Raw genomic sequence first — 19,378 nt, 5'->3', positions numbered from 1 at the left:
GGCTAAGAATGCAGCCTTGTGGGACATCAGTATTGAGGATAATCGTGCCAGAGATGTTGCTGCCTATTCTTACTGATTGTGGTCTGTTGGTCAGGAAGTTAAGGATCTAGTTGCAAAGGGAAATGTTGAGTCCCAGGTCTAAGAGTTTGAAGATGAGTTTGTTGTAGTATTGAAGGCGGAGCTACAGTCAATAACAAGGAGTCTGACATAGGTGTCTTTCTTATCCAGATGCTCGAGAGATGAGTGTAGGGCTAGAGAGATGGCGTCCACCTTAGGCCTGTTTCGTCGGTAGGTGAATTGCAGTGGGTCAAGGTTGTCTAGGAGACTGGAGTTAATGCGTGCCATAACCGGCCTCGGGAAGCACTTCATGATGGTGGATGTCAGCCACCGGGCAGTAGTCATTAAGGCATGTTACCTTATTTTTCTTTGGTACCACGATAATGGTGGTCTTAAAGTAGGTGGGAACCTCCAACTGGAGTTGGGAGAGGTTAAAAATGTCTGCAAATACCCTGCCAGCTGATCCATGCAGGATTTAAGGATGCAGCCGGGGACTCCAAACGGGCCAGATGCTTTCCAGGTTTTGTCTGAGTGGTAATTCACTTCCTGTGAATCTGAAAATTATGGATTCAACCCCAATCTAGAGATATTAACATATAATCTAAATTGCTGATGAGGTGCTGCACTGTTGGAGGTGCTGAACTTGAGATGAGATGTTGAATCAGGGCCTTTCCTCGCTGGATGCTAATGATTCTGATCCCAATTTGAAGAGAGCTCACTATCTTGTTTATCGAGAATATAAACTGAAAAACTGATACAAGTCTAATGGACTACCTGTATGCTTTAAAATATGTGTAACAGTGGGATGGGTTGGGAAAATTTTCTTTTTTTTTTTACAGAACATTTCCAAAATGCAGTGCTTTGCTACAAATTATTGAGGCAAAGAATTCATCCTTAAAGAGAAAAGCTGAGAAATGATAAATACAGATGCAGGAATTAAAGCAAGACACTGGGATTAGTACAAAATTATTCACGCAAAGAGCTGGCATGAACATGATGGGCCAAAGGGCCTCCATTGCAAATTCCTTTAGCTGGATAGAAACTTCTAACTTGGAGGCAAGAATGTTTCCAATTAAGTCAAGCTAACTCTCGTTAGACTAATGACCTTACACTCCTTAGTATCAGTTTTGCAGCCTACTTTGAAATTCTTATTTTAATTTTTGAACTTAATCTGATTCATGATAGATAACCAAGATTTGGGAATGCAGTTAGTAGCCTAAAACCATCCATTTTGTTTTTGCAAGTTAGCAAATAGAACATCACTACAGCAACAAATGTCCTACACATTATGATCCACCAACTTTTCTATTTTTACATTGCTTGTACTGAACTGGGAGCAGTTTTTGCCAAACTGCTTGACACATTAAATCTGTGTGTATCATTCCAACTAAACTTGTTATCCTTGTATCTTAAATAGGCAAAAGTAGTATGCACAGGATCTTGCACTTCGAACACCACCTAAGAGGGATTGTTGACGCAAATATGATTGATGGTATTTGCACCCTTCAGCAATTTACACAGTGATGAATCATTTCTGTGGCTACAATTTTGGCCAGCATTCACGAGGCGAGGTCTTAAAAGCTATCCGAATGAAATCCTTCTGAAACCTTATGTGAGCCAAAGGAGGTGTTTCCTAGTACACGTCAGATGTTTGGTAAGGGAGAAGAGTTCGCCAAGAAATGTGTTGCAAAGCAGGGAGTCAGAATGGAGAAGAAGAGTGAGGCAGCTGTGCAGAATGAATGAAACTAGTTAAGTCAGAGAGGAAAAAAATTGGACTCTGAATGAGATGACTAAAGGGTAGAAAGAGAGTGCATACCAATGACAGATATAAAAGGGGCAAAAATTATACACAAGGATAAGCACATAACTGGAGACAGTCATGGCAGTCAAAGTTTTAGAAATAATGATGATACAAGAGGATGATGATTGCAATTTTCCGGAAAATACAGAGCAGAGAGGAATGCAAATACATAGGCTTGCCAGTCATAAACCTACAGATATAAAATGAATTGCTGTAATTGGCCATCATTACAGTAAAAATGATAATATTAACAGCAGGAATATGCAGCTCACTGCTGGATCAGAAAATGAGAATTTCAGTTTGTTCTATGAAGAGGTCAGTGTATGTGAGTGCAGCAAGATTATTTGATTTTAGTCAATTATGCATAAATTGACTGACAAAGTGGTTTGTGACACAGACTAATTATTTCTTGCTCTATTGTGTCAGCGTGTATCTTGGTGTGATATTAGTGATTCTTAGAGGAAATAAGATATGGAAATCAGGGCACAGAATTATGAAGTTCAGTATGGTCCTAGGATTTTGAAATACTGAGCCCCAGTTTCCTGATGCTGTTTATCACTTTTAAAAGTCAAATTTCAAGTTTAAGAAAATTGATTGAACCACAGGAGGACTTATAAGCAGTCAAGACGCTGGTGCATAAAAAATACCTATTTAGAATTGTATATGAGAGCTAATGTGCATCTTTTATCAAGCTTTTATAACTTACCACATGTTTTTGTGGAAAAAGAAATGCCTGGAGATCCTTAAGTTCTGGTCAACATTCATCCATCCCTTTATGAGCACCCCTAAAACAAATTATCTTATTTAATTCACTGCTGTGTGTGGGAGATTATTATTTTAAAAATTAGATACTGTGTTTCTTCAGGCAAAAAAAAAACTAACCATGCTTTAGGAAAATAAAATTTAATAGCTGTAAAGTGCTTTAGAGTAACCTGAGAATATGAAAGGTACTATACTCATGCACACGGCTTGGTATGGCAACTGCTCTGCCCAGGACCACAAGAAACTGCAGAGAGTTGTGGACACAGCCCAGCGCATCATGGAAACCAGCCTCCCCTCCATGGACTCTGTCTATACCTCTCGCTGCCTTGGTGAAGCAGCCAGCATAATCAAAGACCCCACCCATCCGGGTCATTCTCTCCCATCAGGCAGAAGATACAGGAGCCTGAGGGCACATACCACCAGGCTCAAGGACAGCTTCTATCCCACTGTGATAAGACTATTGAATGGTTCCCTTATATGATGAGATGGACTCTTGACCTCACAATCTACCTTGTTTGACCTTGCACCTTATTGTCTACCTGCAATGCACTTCCCTGTAGCTGTGACACTCTGTATTCTGTTATTGTTTTTACCCTGTACTATCTCAATGCACTTGGTACTACCTCAATGCACTGTGTAATGAATTGACCTGTACGATCGGTATGCAAGACAAGTTTTTCACTGTATCTCGGTACAAGTGACAATAATAAACCAATACCAATACCACATCCTTATTCTCAGTAGGAAGAAGGTCAGAGAATACATGAAGGTGCTAATAGAGTCAAAATGGATGAGGTATCAAATGTACAGAACAATTATGTCCATCAGTACTTAGAACAGCAGCTGTATTTATAATAAAAACATTATGAAAATACTCATCTGGTCCGGCAGCATTCCATGGAAAAAGAACCACAGTTAATGTTTTCTTTCTCCAAAGACACTGCCTGACCTGCTGAACATTTCCAGTACTTTCTATTTTCATTTCAGATTTCCAGCATCTAGACATCTTTCTCTTCAGCTTTTGTTACTGTTAATTTTTGTATTTATACCAGATCTTTAGTATAACACCCCACAGTGTTCCACGGAAGTATTATTGGACAAAAATTGACAATGAGTCATAAAAGGAGATATTAGCTGTTTACTTCCTCCCTGACTCCAAGAAATGGGACTGTAATGTCCTAAATTATATCGGACTCCTAATTCATCAAAAGGAGGGCAGATGACTAAAACCCTGGTCAGAAAAGTAGTTTTTAAAGAGTGCTCTTAAGGTGGATAGAGAACCAGCTTATGGATGAACTGTCAGAGCTTAAGGTTTTGGCAGCTGAAGTGTCAGTCACCAGTGATTGACTAATTAGAATTAATGATGTTCAAGAGGCCAGAACTGGAAGAGAATTGTTGGGCCGGAGGAGATTGCATGGAGGAGTAATGCTGTGAAAGGATTTCAAAACGATGAGAACTTTAAAATTGAGGCCAATGTAGGTCAGAAAGCAGAAGGCAGATGGTTAAATTGAATTCACATAACCAGCATTACAGTTTATAAGAAAATTGGCCAATTCTGATTAAAAGTCATCAACCTATAACATTAATTCTGTTTTTCTCTCCACAGCTGCTGACTGCCTTCCCATTTAGTTCCTGTATTCTCTGTTTTATTCAATACTTCCAGCAGTTAGTGTTTGATATCTCATAGTACCAGCATTGTTCTTTCTCTCTCATCTGTTCTCATTCATTTCCTTCTCTTTATACCTTGCTTATTTTTAAGCAGCTATAGATTGGAAATTCCAGACTCTAATCTCAATAAGTGATAGGCAGCGTGCTAGTTTCAGTTATTTGAGTTATGTTGAATTTGAATTTTACTCTTTTTGCCTTATCTTTCTTCTTCTCCTTTTCACTTTATCCATTCTTTTATCAAAGAAGGAACATGCATTAATACAATATTTTTCATGCCTTTAGGACCAAGCCAAATATTTCACAGTAGCTTAATTACTTTGTTGGATTCCCATTGGGCTTCTTGCCAATGTAGATTGTATGCTTGAATCTTGGAGTGGAATCCATGGTTATCTGACGAGGAGGATGCTCAGCAGTAACTCTGCATTCGACATGATGCTTTTAGATTATTTTTATCAATTCTTAACAACGTAAGCAAAATAAATATAACAATTTAGAAAATAATAATTCAACAGGAAATTTATGATTCTGAAAGAAGTTATTTGAAAGGATGTGAGGCAGTGAAATAACAGACCTAAACTCCAGAGAGATGAAGGGCCGTGGCAAAAGTGCGATGGACCAAATCACTGGAAGGGCCTCGACTGCAATACATGCTAGAAAGTGTGTCAGAACTTTGCTCCGGCTGCAGGGCAGACTTCTTGTACTCAGCCAGTTATGAGAAACTTGGATTATGTGAAAACATTAAAGAAACTTGGATTTTTCACTCAGGCAAGGTTTAATAGAGATGTTCAAAACTTTAAAGGGTTTTGGCAGCATGTATTAGATGAAGCTGATTCCATTCACTGGTGGACTGATGACCAGAGGGCTCTGGTTTAAGATAATTAGCAAAAGAACTGGGGGAGAACTGACCTTGATTTTTTACAGTTATTTTTATGATCTGGAATAAAGAGTTAAGAATTTTCAGTGGTAAATAATGGTAACTTTGAAAAGGGAGTTGGATAAATATTTGAAAAGGGAAAAACAACAAATCTAAGGAAATTGGGAGGAGCAGTGGAAGCGGAATTAATTGGATAGCTTTTATGAACAGCTGTGACAAATAGGATGGGTTGAATGGTCTCCTGTGTGGTGAATTTTTCATGCAAAGGTTGGGTGGCTTGCCAGCTTTCCCTAGTTGTCTGTGAATTGAATGGTTTACAGAACCATTTCAGATGGCAGTTAAGAATTAACCATGCTGGAGGGCAAGAGGTCACATGGGTGGACATGTAAGGAAGACAGATGTCCTCTTAAGGTCATCAGTAAACTAGACAGGTATATATATGTGGTAGTTTCAAAGCCATCACTATATTTTTATTCCGAACTTATTTGATTACTGTGGTGGCTTTCAGTCTTGTGTCTCCAGATCAATCGTCCACGGCTAGTACATGTCTCTAACTAGTGGCCTGATGTATTGTAATTTTCACCGGTTTTATTTTAATTTTGAGTGGAAGAAACAATTTATGGACTGATCCTTTTTGGAAGGCAATAATGAAAGATAACATTTGTGTTAAAGTCAGATATTGAAGCTGAAAAGTGCTCTCAAATAGCCATCTAAATGTGTTCTGACTTAGAACTCGATAGCGTTGAAGAACTGGAGAAGAAGCGCATCTGTCGTGTTGTTACCAAGGATTTTCCCCAGTATTTTGCGGTTGTATCTCGGATCAAGCAAGAAAGTAATCAAATGGGGCCTGAAGGAGGAATGTTAAGCAGCACAACCATTCCAAGTGTACAAGCATCCTTCCCAGACGGAGCCTTGACCAAAAGAATCCGAGTGGGTCTACAGGTAACTGGGCATCTGTTTTGGTGGTTGGTTTTGTTATGCTTAATGTTGGGGGTGGTGGAAGTGTTGGTTGGGAGCTTGGTGAGGAGCATGGAATAAGATCTACAACATGTCAATATGAGTCTTGTTCAAATTTTTTGATTGGCATTAATTTTGATTACAAAAATATAACTTGGCTGCAGAAAGGCAACTGTTATGGAAAATGCATGGTGGAGGGGAGATTTAAAGCATATTTTCTGAAATTATGAAGGGTTTTGTTTGGGTCAAATGGGGAGGCTTTAGCCTTGGGCTACTTGTGCGCTATTGACAAAAGTAGATGGGGTTGAGGGGTCATCAATTTAAGGTTATCACTTGGCCACGAAAAAGAATGGCTGAGAAACAGTTTCTTCCTCTGAGGAATTGTTCCTGTGGAACGGAAAACTCAGCCACAGGCACTTTTTTTTCCACAAAGGCTATCATATCTTTTGAGGGAAAATTATATGAAATCTGTCACAACATCGTGCATTGTTTTTGTTTGTACAGCTCCAAAGAACAGCCACGTGTCAAGTGGCCTCCTCTATTATAAAACCATAGAGTTATAGCAAAGAGTTTCCTTATTTATTTCTTCTTTTTGGCTGCAGATTGAATTGGTCAAAATAAAAAGGTAAAATGAATTAAATGCATATCAGTTATATCTAAATAGTATATTAGGTTTTGCAACAATATAAATGCTAAGCCATTTCCAAAGTCTCTTGCTGCTAGCAGTAAATCTGTACTAAAAGGCAGTACAGGAAAGAGATCGGGTAACAACACTGCAATTCTCTAACCCACACTTCCTCTGAGTGTAACTCCCCCTGGGAGCAGAAGGTTGTGGAATTAGCACTTCCATTAAACAACTCTAGTGGGTGGTTATGTGCTGATCAGCATATGTATATTGGCTAAAGGGCTGCATTTTCTGAAAACGCCGTAATGACTTTTCAGGAAAGAATCAATTCCTGTGAGATGTTCAGTTCAATCCAGCTGCAGATTTAGATCTTTCTGCCACTTTCTGCTACGTTAGAATAAGCCATGAAAAATAGTGTGAACCAAAGTGGATCGACATTAACATGGTATCACATTTTTTTTTGGAAGTATACAATGCATATCTCTGAACGTGATCATAAGCAGGTTAAATGCAGCTTTGAGTTTCTTGTTTTAGTTTGGGGGGTGGGGGCAGGGGTGGTGGTGGTGATTTTGTGTTGCTGGGTCTACAAAGACAGTGTCTTCTGAATCCTGATGATCGCAACACCATTACAGGTTTAGTGAATTTCACAAGCAAATGTTAAAGTGTAACAGTCTACAAAATTGGAATTGATCAAAGACAATCCACTTTTTCTTTGACTTCACAGTCTAGAATTCCCAGTGTAATGTCAGCTCAAGCACTTGAGTTGCCCAGTCAATGCTGGAACACCAAAGCAAATGATAATGAATCTGTTCTGTATGAATATGTTCTTAAGGTTATGTTGGCCTTGGGTATTGATATGCTGCAGATACAGTACATACCCAGCATGAGGCATCATTATTGCTCAGCTACGAGTGGCATGTAGCATCAGTTTCCACCAGGAATAGTGTTACCACTAATGGAGCTTTTCCCTTTTATTTTCCTTCTTTTCTGTTGACGTTGGTGGGACCTTGCTATGCAGAAAGATGGGGAAGATTCCACATCAATGTGCATGCATTCTTTCCAGTGCTGTTTGTGGCCATGAGAATGTAAGAAATAGGATCGGTCACAGGCCACTTGGCCCATTGGATCTGCTGCACTGTTGATCCTCTACTTTGAACGCTACAAGTTCTGACTGTCTTTGATTAATCCCTACCTTTCCAAGTGCAGATTAATCCTGTCCCTCAGAACTTTTCCAATAACTTCCCTATCACTGATGTTAGACTCACAGGCCTCTAATTATCTGGTTTATCCCTGCTACCCTTCTCAAATACCCTCAGGATTTCAGTCACGTGGACCAGTTAATGTCGAAGAAAAAGGGGTTCACTCCTCAAATGACAGGTTTCCTTGGCACTTCTTGAGCTATGCCACTGGACCAGCAACATAAATGATTACCAATATTTCAGACCAATTCCCAACCTCAAACTTCATTGACTTGAAGTAAGGTCCAATGACCAGAAATCATGCAGTGTGATTTATGACTCAGCAAATTGTGCTATGTGCGAGTGTCCTGGAGTCTGTCCACAAGTTAAATGGGTACATCCTGCCACAGCAGTGGCCAGGATGTCTCAGTATTTTTTTTAGGAAATGGTGTCTATGGCAAAACCAGCATATATTTCCCATCCATAATAGCTTTGCAGGAGGAGGATATGAGCTACAGCCTTGAACTGTTGCAGTTCTCTGAAAATGCTTCAAATATTGTTAGTTAGTTGGCTCCAGAATTTGTATGAAGCAACCATGAAGGAAGAACAATTTATTTCCATGTCAGGAAGACTTGTGAATTAGAGGCAAGCCTGCATTTGATGGTGTTTCCATACACCTGCTGCCTTGACCTTGGTGCTAATAATCGAAGGTTCAAGAAGTGCCTTTGGTGCCAAGACAAGTACAATGCATTTTGTCGATGGTACAGGCTGGAGCCATGGGGTGCCAGTGGTTGGGGGAATTAATTTTTTTATATGGTGGATGGGTTGCCATTCAAGAAGGCTGCATTATCCTAGATAGTGTTTAGCTTCATGATAGTTGTTGCAGTTGCGTTCAATTTGGGCAAGTAGAGAGTGTTCCATCACATTCCTGACTTATGCCTTGTAGATGATGAAAAGGCTTTGGGGTAACCCTGCCATTCCCTGCTTTTACACCAAAACATTCTGGTTTTGACACAAGCTGGAAAGGATGGGTGACAAAAAATTGTTGAATTCTTTGTTGAGGTTAATGTTCCTTGAGCTTGTATTCGTCTTCAATGCAACAATGTAAGAGGTCAAAGGCAGAAAGGTTAGAATGGGAGCAGCATGGAGAATTAAAGCGACAAGCAACTGGAAGCTCAGGCTCACCGTTATACACTGAATCCAGGTGTTCTGCAAACCAGTCACCCAATCTGTGCAGTACACTAAATTGTAGAGTATGAGTGAATTGCTGCTGCGCCTGTGAGGAGTGTTTTGGGTCCTGGAAGGCAGGACAGGAAGTGGTAAAAAGGCATGTGTTGCCTCTCCTGCAGTTGCACGAGAAAGTATCGCAGTAGGGGAGTAGATTTCATTGAAATGAAAGAATGAACCAGAGCGCCACAGAGGGAATTGACCCTTTTCAAATGGTGAAATGGGAGGGGAGGGGATGATGACTTGTGGTGGCATCACGTTGAAGCTAGGGGAAACTAGGGAGGATGGTCCATTGAATTTGGAGGCTGATGTGGTGGAAGATAAGGACAGAAGGAGCCCTATCCTTCCTTTTTGGTTGTGAGCAGAAGTCTGGGAAGTGAAACATTTGCAGTGGGAGTCACGTCAGAGGGAAAGCCACGATTAAGAAAAAGGGGAGATCTCTCAGAAGCACTGGCATGAATAGTGTTGTCATCAGAATATGTGTGGTAGAGGTGGAGAAACTGGAGGAATGGACTGGGAAGTAGAGTGAGAGGAGTAGTCGTCAAGATACCTGTGGGAGTCCCCACTGATTCCTGGGAATCTCTAGCCCACGATAGCTCGAAGTGGAGTAGGTGTATATGGGATGGTGTTGAGAACTTCTAGTTCATGTATTGGAAGCGCCCAGGGACCCTGTTTAGTAGAAGGAATGGACGAAATTACAAACTAGTATGTGTCTGTTCCGTCAGGCACCTCTTGCCCCATTTGTGGAAGTGTCTGCAGTTCCCACATTGGTTCAAAACCCACAAAACTGGAGATGAAGGCGTTCACCCTTGATCATGAGGGATTGCAGAAGAAGAACAAGGGAGCCTTAAAGGCTGGTAATGACTATCAGTTGTTGCTTGACAGCTTCTCAAATCCCCAGATATTTACAGAAAGACTTTGCACCATGGACTCAGCTGGGAATAACTTTGCTTTATCCAAGATCAATTTTTACCTAATTTTGATACCAGTTTGACTTTTACCTCATTTAGTTTTACGGAGCAGATGTGATATTACTGAATGGCCTTCTGGGCCACTTAAGAGTTAGTCAGTTGCTGTGCATCTAATCACCAGGTTTCCTTCACAGAAGGCGATTGGTAAACCAGATGGACTTTCCTGACAACTTGGTAATTCCACGGTCACCATAACTGAGCTTTATTTCTTCTTAAATTCCAGACTACTTAAATAAATAAATTTAAATTTCCTAACTCCTTTGGAATTTGACCACATGTCATTATATTGTTAATCAGGCATGTGGATTTACTAGTTCAATAATGTGACCACTGCGTTACCACTGTGCCGGATGACACAGAAACATTTCAACAATATAAGCGTAATCCACAGCTTGTTGTGAAATGGAAAAGTTTTTAATATCAGAAGAGGCTGACTGTTTGTCTGCCTTTTAATTTTTATCATCGCCTGGTTTTCTGTATCTCTAATTTCCAAAGAAACTCACTAAAATGCTTTATGGCATTTGGATTTTTCCTTAATTTCACAATTCATATCAATCTGTCTTCAATATTTTACCCTCTTCATTACACTTAACTGCAGAAGGATGATGCAATTTGGTGAAAGTGCTTGCAAACCCATTAGGACTCTTTCCGATAATGAGCTCATCATTCTGACAACTCCAGATATGCACAGCTGTTACTGACGGGTTTGCCAACTTTCCTTGGGATTATAACTTTTGGCATGATGCACTGTTCTCCTTCGCTAGAATCTTGCATAACTATAGGTTGACAGGCCGTGAAGTAGAAAGCCTAAGTCTTCCCATTGATCTAAGACTGCTTCCCAGTTTACACAGTAGTTTATTCAGTTGTGATGTATTTTACACCTCGTCTCTGTTGGTGCCACAGGATAAATTCACTAATCTCACGCCCCTAGAGGAAGGCTTCCCTTGGAGGAAGCCCCAGTTCGGAATCAGCACACAGTTCATCTCACTGATCAGTCATTTGAGGGTGCCCCCTATTTGAAATAAAAGATGCATGAATTAACACTTGCAGGTTATTTCCAGGAGGTCATTTTTACAAATTGGTTGTCAGGTTGCTGGTGCTAACCAGAGTCATGGTTGAATGTGGTTGTTTTCTTAACTGATTGCAACTTGTACTTGAGATGACCATAACATTGAAACTTCAGCCATGAAAAATCTGCATTCCCTTGATGATGTCTTCATGCTGGTGCATTACGTTACTCATCTAGATTAACCATCCTGGGTCTTTCCACTTTTGACCAAAGAATGATCAGTATATGTGACAGATTTCTGGCAGAGGTGGTAGAATAAGAAACCTTCAGAAGAAACTAGGCAGATGTCAACAAATGGGATTCAAGGTTATTAGAAATGCTATATAAGAGTAGTATGGAGAGATGGACCTGAGTGAATTTGTTACGATATAAATAGGATGCTTTGGAAACACTAGAGAAGTTGTGCAATCTCAGGTCCTTGGCCATTGTATTTATTGGTCCACTTGTATATCAGAGAAGATGTTCCAATCATTCTTTGATTTGCAATGCCTGTATGGTTGACTGATGCTGAAGCTTGAACTATACCCTGGATCCCTCTCTTGCTTCCATTTGAATGTGATAGCACACACAGTACTTATTATCTAGCTTTAACTTTGCTTTGTGCTTGTTCCGTAGGCCCAGCCAGTCCCAGATGAGCTTGTCAAAAAGATTCTCGGGAACAGAGCCACATTTAGTCCAATTGTAACTGTGGAGCCGAGAAGAAGGAAATTCCACAAACCTATAACCATGACTATTCCAGTACCATCAGCATCAGGGGATGTATCAAATGAAAGTAGAGATGCTCCAAGCCTCCGCCTGCTGTGTAGTATAACAGGTTGGTTTGACATAACCCTGTTCCCCTTGACAAGATTCATTGAAGTGCAGTGATTTTCTAAAAGTGAAATGGTTGCTCAAATCAACTATGTGTCATTTTTCACTTTCCTCCTTGGGATGTGAGTATCACCAGCGGGGTCAGCCAACGTTTATTGTTCACCCCTAATTGTACTAGGGAATGTGGAGGGGAGGCACCAACTGCCATCACCGCAAAGCTGGTGGTGAATGCACTCCCACAGAGTTACTAAGAAGAGAGTTTGAAGATTTGGAGCCAGTGATGATGAAGGAATAGCAACGTGTTCCTTTATCAAGATGTAATGGAGGCTTGGAATAAGATGGTGCCCTCGTGCACCTGCTTCCTTTGTTTTTCTTGGTAGTGGAGGTTGTGAGTTAAGGAGATGCTCTCGAGGAAGCTTTGCTGCAAGTTGCTGCATCGGATCCTGTAAGCGTGACGTACTGTAACCATAGTACCTCTGTGGTGCTGGGAAAAGATATTTATGAAGGCAGCATCCTGTGAGGTTAAAACATTTGAACATTAGCTGTTTTCTGAATTGCACATGTACTCATTGATGTCATTCCCAGTGCAATGCTCATTTAGAGCATTTACTGAAGTAATTAGGTCATATGCTCTGTTGGATTGTTCATCACTCACAACCCACCTGGGTTTTTACACCACTTGTTCACAGCTGTGTGCCACTTTGAGCAAATGCCAGCCCAGTGCTGGGACCCTGACTTGGGTAGGTGTCTTAAGTTATTCATTTAGCAACTTTCCTTCCACCCCCCTGCCCCCCAACCTGGCCCTCCCTTCCCCCACAGTGACTTTCCAGGCCTGCTGACCCATGTCCTGATACCCAGTTAACATTGATTGCCTTAGTTAACCACAGACCCCCCCCCACCCCCCCCCCACTGCCCCAATACCCCAGCACCAATTATCCAACCCACCATGAGACTCCCCATCTCAGCTACAGCAGCCCCTGACATGCCCTTAATTCTGTGATTGGAGCTCTGTGATTCACCGATGCCTTGTGCCCACAATCCTTACCAAGCCCAGTGAATACAGACCCCACTACTGATTGCTGGCAGTCAACTGTCATCTTGATTAAGATTTTGGTTCCCTCCTCCCTTCCCCCTGCCCCCTTCTGATCCATAATTCTCACAACATCCCAACATCCTTGCATTTGATCCCCTGGCCCAGAACTTGTCTGCAGCCTCACAGCACTCAAAGGAATGGCCTTTCCAGGTGTGAGCCTGTTAAGCAATATACAATTCTTGGGCCTCGTGTGCTGATCAACTTTCAAGCAGCAGGCCTGTGATTAAAATGGCCCGTTGTGCAGCAACCAATTCATGTATAACTGAGGAAAATTCCAGGCATAAGCACCAGTACAATTGCAATAGAGTCGTACAGCAAAGAAATAGGCCCTTCAGCCTACCACATCCATGCTGACCATCAAGCACCCACCTTTACCAAGTCCATACAATAAAGAGCTTGGGGGCTTCCAGGGGTTTAGTTCTCTTTCTATTCCTATAATGTATAGAAATGTATTCAGTAAATTATTATTGTTCAGTCTTGATGAAGGTGATGATGGACACTCTGGACTTTTTATAGTTCTGTATTTGGATCTGAAAGCTTAATCCACCAATTGCATAAGTACCAGCTGTGGAATATATTGGGATTTAAAATCTGCTGATTTCTATTAGTATTCCTGTATAGTCATTTAGACGTCCTAATTTTTCTCTGTTCACTGGAATTGACATCTGCCATTTTCTTTCTCATTGCTTAGGAGGCACATCACCTGCACAGTGGGAAGACATAACTGGAACAACACCATTAACATTTGTCAATGAAGGGGTTTCATTCACAACAAATGTCTCAGCCAGGTACAGTTTATCCAAAACTTTTCATCCTCTCTCCCACCCTGCCCTATACATACCACCCCAACTCAGTACTGTCTGCCAGTTTGTTCAGTCTAATCAGTGCCAAAAATGGTCAAACCACCTCATCAAGCCAGTTGTCTTCTTTTCCCTGTGGTCCAAAGATGCATGAGAAAATGCTTGTGATACTGGAATGTGGGCAATTAAGGAGGAAGTCTTTCTTTAATCGGTATCATTTAAATGTATACACATGTTATATTTGGATAGTGTTTCGGTGTTTCAAATGTTTAAAAAAAAAGAATTGCTATTGACTAATTGGATGCCCTTCTGTAACAGTCCTGGCATAACAGTACTGCATCAGAATACCATTTATATTCTGAAGCTGATACTCAAGATTCAGTCACAGAACTCACATTAACTTCTAGCACAATTCCCACTGTGCTATTTTACTTTGTGGCATAATTTTGATCATGAAATAATTGTTAATATTCTGTGTTAGCTATTTTGGAGTTAATGCTTTTTAGTTGGTAATAGTTTAAGAATTCAAAACACGACTTTTAATCGGATTTGTGAAAAAAACTAATGATCAGTCAGGTGAACCCATTTCACCAGAACTTAGCTGAGGGACAATCAGTCCAAGAAATGTAGCTAGTTTCTCCGCAAGTAAAAACAGAAAACCCCAGGGAAATTTAGCAGGTCAGGAAGCATCACATCCCTAGTATTTTGTTTTTACATCAGATTTCCAGGATCTGTATCATTAGCCAATAATTTAAATAATTTAAATAATTGGCTACAATGAGTGAAGTCTGCATGAAATACAACTACAAGGGATCCATGTAGCCATCTTATTCACTGAAAAGTAATCTTGTGAACAAAGTTGTCAGTGTTCCTCATTCAATCTATTAAGGAATCATCTTTAAACAGCTGGATATCAGGATGAAAGCACTATACAAGCCAAAATCTCAAGACCTATTTATTGACATCCCTTGTCTGATGGTGGTAACTGAATAGGTCACGTTTGATGATGGAATATAACTCCTTTGTATTCATTTATACTGCAGGCCAAATCTGGATGGTCAGGGGAGACTCTGCTCTTGACAAAAACCATCAATGTGCAGGAATTTGCAGCTCCTCTTTACTCCAGTGCTGAGTGTACATTGATGGATAGAAGTGTACAGTCAGGGCTTTATTCACGTCTTTAATACAATGGTATCACGAGAATGGCTGTATCCCGCAATGCACTCTCTCCTCTGATGCCTGTAAGGATTTTGCAGAAAGGTTTGGTGCATTTGTGGCTATCATGTTTGTCAGTGTTGCAGGCATGGGTTTTCAACTGATCCTACAGGTTTTTTGTGGGACAGGTGGCCTTGATTTAATTACCGAATCTTAATCCTATCATATCCCTTTTACAATGTGCCCATCTGTCTCTACCACAGTCAGTCCTCTGCTTTGGATCATGCAGTCTGTTGGTTATGGATCTCTAAGGTTTTCCTCTCTCCCTTTTACAGTAATAGCAGTTGCCCAGTCATGCACACTGCTGTCATGCTGCGTGTCAGAAGACTCCTTTCAACTGAGTAACATCGAGTGTACCTGAATGTCATTTCGTTCATTTTACTTTGTTGTTGTTCTTTCCAGATTTACAGTACAGAATCATGGTCCATTGGCCCACCCAGGCCATGCCAACCATCAAGCAGCTATTTACACTGATTCTCTTTTTATTCTTCCCACATTCCAAGCAATTCACCCCAGATTCTACCACTCATCTACGCACCTGGGGCAATTTTACAGCGGCTGGTTAACCTGCGTGTCTTTGGGACGTGGGAGGAAGCCCTTGTGGTCGCAGGGAGAATATGCAAACTCCACACAGACAGCAACGGAGGTCGGGATCGAGGCAGCAGTTCAACAAGCCGTGCAACTGTGCCGTCCAAAAGAATTTCAAAGTTTAGCGATAGTTTTCTTCCACAAAATGTCATGAGATTTATTACTCCACAATCTTTCATTCAGCAAATGAGTTCCACAGGGCGGATAAGACAAAATCAATTAGTTCCACAAAACAGTTTTTAGCCTTTCAGCACAGAATTATTTGCAAAAAATTGAAGAACATTCCTCTACTGCAGAGAATATATCACAATTACTTGCTATTGGCAGGAACATATGAAAAAAATGTATATACTAATAATAATATTTGCTACTTTCTTTTCATTAATTTCTATGAACAGGTTTGGAGTAGGTGTGGCTACAAACAAGCAGAAAAGACCGAACTGTTCCCTGCCCCCCACCCCCCCCCCCCCTCCGTGTTTATACATCTGCTTTTCTAATATAAAAATAAATAGTGATAGTTTGAATTATATCAAAAATTCCAACTGCACTGTGGGGAAAGTCCCAAATATTGGACACTGTTGATTCTGTGTGTTAATAATTATCAGCTGTCAGAGCTGAAAGAAATGAAATAAGAAGCAATGGCCAATATAATATCCATATAACCCAATTTTGGAAGTAATTTGTGATCTCCAATTCTAATGGTCTAGTCTGTTAATATGAACGCATGCAAAGCTCGCGATCTCATTGAATGTGTTTGTAATTTCATGCACAGGTTTTGGCTTGTCGATTGTCATCAGGTGCCAGAAACTGTTAGTTTAGCCACACAGCTCTACAGGGAATTAATTTGTGTCCCCTACATGGCCAAATTTGTTGTATTTGCCAAAATGCATGACCCAGTGGAAGCCCGTCTGCGTTGCTTCTGTATGACTGATGACAAAGTTGACAAGACGTTAGAGCAGCAGGAAAACTTCACGGAGGTGGCTCGGAGCAAAGACATCGAGGTACATGTTCAAGCGATCTGTGTGGTTTCTCAGTGCTGTGGTGGTTTCTTTTGCTTGTCAGCTCACAACTGACCTCTGGATGTCAGTTTTGAGATGAGTCATAGAGGCACAAAAACAGGCCCTTCAGCCCGACTTGTCCATGCTGACCAAGACGCCTGTCTATGCTAATCCCACTTTCCTTCATTTGGCCCATGCCCCTCTATTCCTCTCCTATCTATGTACTAATCCAAATGCTTTTTAAATATGTTTATATGGAGCAAGCTGCCAGAGGAGGTGACAGAAACTGTGATTGTACCTGCCTCTATCACCTCTTCTGGCAGCTTGTTCTATATAACCACCACCCTCCATGTGGAAAACCTTGCCCCTCAGATCTCCTTTAAATCTTTCCCCTCTCACCTTAAATCTACGTCCTTTAGTCTTAAACTCCCCCACCCTTGGGGGAAAATAACTGTGACTATCTACCCTATCTATGCCCCCTCATAATTTTATAAACCTCTAAGGTCACCCCTCAGCTTCCTGTACTCCAGTGGAAACGATCTCAGCCGTTCCAAACTCTCTAACTAAAGCCCTCCATCCCAAGCAACACCCTGCTGAATCTCTGCTGCACTCTTTCTAGCACGACTACATCCTTTCTGTAGTGTGAATATAATGTAAATATTGCATATGAATAGTTTGGTTTAATGGTTTTGTTCTTATTTTGTTTCAATGCTGGACATTTAGCAGTTTCCACACAAAGAAAACCTTTGCACCAATGGGAAAATCAAAAACATGACTTTTTTTTTGAAATGGAGACCATTGAGGTGGGGATTAGAGAACCTCCTTTTTGATACAAAGAGTAGTGGTAATTTGGATTAATCTCCACTGCTGGGGAGATATTTGGAGCTCTCAAGGCTGAGATTGATTTTTTTTTTGTCAGGAGAGAATATTGAAGGTTAAGGAGCTAAAGTAGAGTTGAGATATCAACCAGGATTTAATGAAAGTATGCCACAGACTCAAGTGTTTGAATGACTTCTGCTCTTTATGATTCCTGAATGGAAGTCTGGCTTTCCATAAAGCTGCCCCCATTGAGAGCTCTGGAGAGTGTGAGCTTCAATCAAGTCACGAGCCAGTGGCACCTCAGCGTGGTGACCTAATAGGAAAAGCAAATACTTTCTCACTTCCCATTCATTCTGTTGCTCACCAGGAGCTGGCCCCTCCCACACCCCCACACATCTAATGCCGCACCTGAGCCATGAATATCAGCTCGTAATCTACAGGTGTCCTAGCATTTGTGGCATCTATGCTGGGTAACGTTCCGGTGAATGAGTAGGGACCTTCATAAATTTAACTAATTAAAAGTAGGTTTTAATAAATTCTTTATTGGTTTTGTTTTTTCTGGAACAGGGATTTCAAATATGTTCATATTCATTAACCATTTTTATTTTATAAATATCCAGAAATAAGTACATCAGAATGAGTGACAGTTCTTTAGTCGAAGATTGTGTAATCTTGCAATGGTAACCAACAGGTGCTAGAAGGTAAACCCATCTTCGTGGATTGCTATGGAAACTTGGTTCCTCTAGCCAAAGCAGGCCAGCAGCTTGTATTCAACTTCTATGCTTTTAAAGAAAACAGATTACCCTTTGGTGTGAAGGTAAGACAACTTTGCATTGATTTATACATCACATATACATTCCATGATGCTTTTTCGTAATATAGTCAGGCAAAAGAAAGAGAACTTAAGAAGGAGGTATTATGATAGCTGGCCAAAAGTTTGGTCATGAAGTTATGTCAGTTTGGCTCATTTGGGAGCACTCTTGCCTCCAAGTCTCTGGTCACTGATTCAAGTCTTACCACAGAACTCACCACATGATTTAGGTGGGTATGATAGCCCATATGGAGGGAGTGCAGGATCACCCGGCATCTTTGGGATGGAATCGTAAGCCGAGATCTCATTTTCCAGATCAAATGGACATTAAAGATCTCATGACAGCTTCCAAAGGAAAGTAAGAAGATCTCTCAATTTCCAGCAAACATCTGTCCCTCAACCAGTACCCTCTGGTTACAGAGACATTGGGCCAATTGTACTAATAGAAAAAGTTAACCAAACTGACCTATGGTATCGGAGGGCTCTCACGTGAAGCGGAGCAGGCTGTGAGCAGTGGTAAGGTCTTCGGCAGCACGTGCTGAGACCCTGCCTTGGAATCCTCTTCTGGCATTTTAACAGGTCTCTGCTGGTCAGAGGCTTTTGAATTATTTTTAAATATCTCTGATGATCAGACACATTGACAACAAATTCAAAGAAATACATTTCAAAAATTATTACTAAAAAGATAAATATGATCATAAATATTGTCCTATAAATAAATTAAATCCACGTGGAGTAAAGGGTAAAAAGTGACCACCTTAGCTGAATCCTGAAGTAAATATGAGGGACCAGATGCCAAGCCGATCTGCCCCACCGCTTGGTATGTCTGGGCTTTACTGCTGGGCTTGGTGATAAGACCAGCCCTGGCAAAATGGGTGGCGAGGGAGGCAGTCAGTCAGATGTACCAGCATCCAACTCTGCTCCTTTCCCACCATTAAGAAGTGAGCACAGTCTGGCTCATTGAAGTGACTCAGGTTCGGTCATAGGCTCGCATGTCATGCAGCCTGGAAACAGACCCTTTGGCCCACTGAGTCCACACTGACCACCAAGCACCC

At 41.0% G+C, this 19,378-nt stretch overlaps 1 protein-coding gene across 1 annotated transcript in view; it reads left to right on the top strand.

Annotated features, from left to right (window-relative positions):
* ank3b (ankyrin 3b) overlaps window positions 1-19,378 on the top strand; it is a 422,959-nt gene that overhangs the window by 358,788 nt on the left and 44,793 nt on the right. Inside the window, exons 29-33 of the mRNA XM_052027524.1 lie at window positions 5,893-6,104; window positions 11,805-12,003; window positions 13,784-13,880; window positions 16,468-16,696; window positions 18,204-18,329. Coding sequence (XP_051883484.1) covers window positions 5,893-6,104; window positions 11,805-12,003; window positions 13,784-13,880; window positions 16,468-16,696; window positions 18,204-18,329 — 863 coding nt within the window. The remainder of the gene's footprint in view (window positions 1-5,892; window positions 6,105-11,804; window positions 12,004-13,783; window positions 13,881-16,467; window positions 16,697-18,203; window positions 18,330-19,378) is intronic.

Source organism: Pristis pectinata, chromosome 12 (assembly GCF_009764475.1).
Source record: "Pristis pectinata isolate sPriPec2 chromosome 12, sPriPec2.1.pri, whole genome shotgun sequence".
Lineage (NCBI taxonomy): Eukaryota > Metazoa > Chordata > Chondrichthyes > Rhinopristiformes > Pristidae > Pristis > Pristis pectinata.
The sequence above is the reverse complement of the archived record's forward strand: the minus strand, read 5'-3'. Positions and strand labels throughout refer to the sequence as shown.